The following is a 2,895-nucleotide window of genomic DNA, read 5'->3' on the forward strand; positions in this document are numbered from 1 at the left end:
GAAACCAAGGCAGGTGGATCACCTGAGGTCAGGAGTTCGAAACTAGTCAGGCCAACATGGCAAAACCCTATCTCTACTAAAAATACAAAAATTAGCTGGGCGTGGTGGCTCATGCCTGTAACCCCAGCTACTTGGGAGGCTGAGGCAGGAGAATCACTTGAACCCAGGAGGTGGAGGTTGCAGTGAGCCAAGACTGTGCCACTGCATTCCAGCCTAGGCAAGGGTGAGACTCTGTCTCAAAAGAATACATAAATCAAATAAAATAGAAACAGCAAGAAGGTATTAATATTAACAAACTTTATACCTTTTACCTTTAACGTCTATCAAATAAATTCAACATTCAAGTTTTACATTTTAAAATCATTTTTATTGAGCTAATTTTAACAACATTGCTTTAGCTGGTGACAGCTGCCCCAAACCAAAACAAAGCCATCATGAATGCTATTCAACATCCTCAATGTAATCCAGTATGTTTTCGTACTTGGAATATAGTTAAACTTTTGACATTACATAATCAAGCAAACAGCAGTGCATACTATATTATTCAAAAAGACTTTATCTATTTCATTTAAAAAATCAAGCTACAAGTGGCCTCAGTTTTATCACCAATCGCAGTGACACATTCCACACTTCATGCTCTCAAAATAAAAAGTGCCCTAAAACTAACTCTAAGTTTTTTAGTTACTGACATTAATACTAACCAGTTACAGGAATTGAAGTTTAACATTGTACAATATAAGCGGCAATAAGTTACTGATATTTGCTGACAAATTCCACTCAAACTAAATACATCCTTGATACATTCAAAAAGACATTTTGTAAATTTTAATAAGCTAGTGTATATGCTGCAGTGCAAAAAAAGTGACACCCTAGTTTCCTGAGCTTTAGGAAATTAACAATTTTCTGACTACTACTTTCAACTTAAAATAGGCTCTCTATTATATGAAGCCATGATAAAACTACACAATTAAATTAGGCTTTTGGAGAACTGAAAGACTGGTCAGAGTTACAGTGATTTAGGGTAATGAAAAAGTTTTCAAAGTATAAGTATTTACAGCACTACAAAGGATACTATGGATCTGCATGTAGTACAAAGGTTAAAGATAACTACTGATTTCACAATTGTCCATCCTCTTTCAAAAATATCACACTGGGCCAGGCGCTGTAGCTTACACCTGTAATCCCAGCACTTTGGGTGGCCAAGGTGGATGGATCACCTGAGGTCAGGAGTTTGAGACCAGCCTGGCCAACATGGTGCAACCGCATCTCTACTGAAATACAAAAATTAGCCGGGCGTGGTGGCAGGTGCCTATAATCCCAGCTACTCAAGAGGCTGAGGCAGGAGAATCGCTTGAAACCAAGAGGCGGAGGTTGCAGTGAGCAGAGGTCGCACCACCGCACTCCAGCCTGGGTGACAGAGGAAGACTCTGTCTCAAAGAAAAATTACACTGAAAGACTTTATGGTAAGTATTTAAAATTAAATATACCAACCCGTGGTATATTATACATTTTAATATATTCTTCCATAATGCCCACTAAGAAGAAATAAATGGGATAAATGATGAAAAAAAACCAAAGAAAATAAACACGCTTTTAGGAATGTTTTAGCATGTGTACATGTCAGGGGACATGAAAATGATTCCTCATTAGAACTCTCTACATCCTAAAAATTACAAAGACCGAGTTTCTACTTCAATTTTTTCTTCTGCTTGAAGTATATCTGGATCAACATGAACAACCGGAGGTCGTAGGATAACTTCAGGCCCTCCACCATAAATAGACTGCAGAAAATTCCATGTTTCTTCAGAAATCTGGCCAGAATCTGCTCCTTAAAATTATGTAGAAGAAATAATGTTTACAAACCTACATTCATACTGCAAAAGCTTTCATAATGTACCCCCCAGCATGAATCTTCTAGGGATAATTGAGAACTTTTGGAACATGAATCTGCAGACTACCAGCCCATATTGTTATAAGCTGCAACATACGGTTTGTCTTAAAATGTCAGAGATGCTTTTTCTTAGCTCTTACCAACAGCCTTAAGACCTTTCCTCAGATAAAAAAAATAGTGGCTGCTTTCCATTATTTGCCCTAGTTAATGTATGGATTACATTCTTCAGCTGGGTAAAAAAGTACTATAGATGACTAATGATAACATATTTCTAACAGTGACAAATCACTCACAAGTAAAAGCTTAAATACGAGTCAAACTTACCTTGCCTAAGTATCACATTACCACATTTAGTGACTGCAATCTTAGTATTGTCAATAGGACCTGGAGGATCTAAAGGAAAACATCAAAATGTATTTTTCAAAGAAATGTAACAAAAATTGTGTAATTTTGTGCTTGACAAAATTGTGACCTGTAACTATATTATCAGATTGGTTATTTCTTAGCCAAATTATTATTATTATTATTATTTTTGAGATGGAGTCTCGCCCTGTTGCCCAGGCTGGAGTGCAGTGGCACGATCTCAGCTCACTGCAAGCTCCACCTCGGGTTCAAGTGATTCTCCTGCCTCAGCCTCCTGAGTAGCTGGGATTACAGGCACACGCCATCATGCCCAGCTAATTTTTGCTTTGTTTTTTTTAGTAGAAATAGGGTTCACCATGTTGGTCAAGCTGGTCTCGAACTCCTGACCTCATGATCCGTCCACCTCACCTCACAAAGTGCTGGGATTGCAGGCATGAGCTACCGCGCCTGGCCTATGGTTAATTCTTAATGTCTTCTCCTGAGCTTCTTCGTTTTTAGTTCTTAGCTCCCCCAAAACAGAACCAGGAAAGAAGATAAGAGAGGCTTGTTCACAACTATCACAGTCTAACAGAAATTTTTTTTTTTTTTTTTTTTTTGAGGCGGAGTCTCGAACTTTACCAATAGCAGCATCATACTTCTGT

At 38.1% G+C, this 2,895-nt stretch overlaps 1 protein-coding gene across 3 annotated transcripts in view; it reads right to left on the bottom strand.

Moving 5' to 3' along the window:
• Positions 1-345: 345 nt before the first annotated feature.
• The window catches only part of USP33 (ubiquitin specific peptidase 33), a 70,361-nt gene continuing 67,811 nt past the window's right edge, over positions 346-2,895 (bottom strand). For all 3 annotated transcript variants that reach the window (XM_011953162.1, XM_011953161.1, XM_011953160.1), the window contains exons 23-24: positions 2,216-2,284; positions 346-1,828 (exon numbers count right to left, since the gene is read on the bottom strand). In XM_011953162.1, the coding sequence (XP_011808552.1) occupies positions 1,671-1,828; positions 2,216-2,284 (227 nt within the window). In that variant the 3' untranslated portion in view covers positions 346-1,670. The remainder of the gene's footprint in view (positions 1,829-2,215; positions 2,285-2,895) is intronic.

The sequence above is a fragment of the Colobus angolensis genome, unplaced genomic scaffold (genome assembly GCF_000951035.1).
Source record: "Colobus angolensis palliatus isolate OR3802 unplaced genomic scaffold, Cang.pa_1.0 Scaffold359, whole genome shotgun sequence".
NCBI lineage: Eukaryota > Metazoa > Chordata > Mammalia > Primates > Cercopithecidae > Colobus > Colobus angolensis.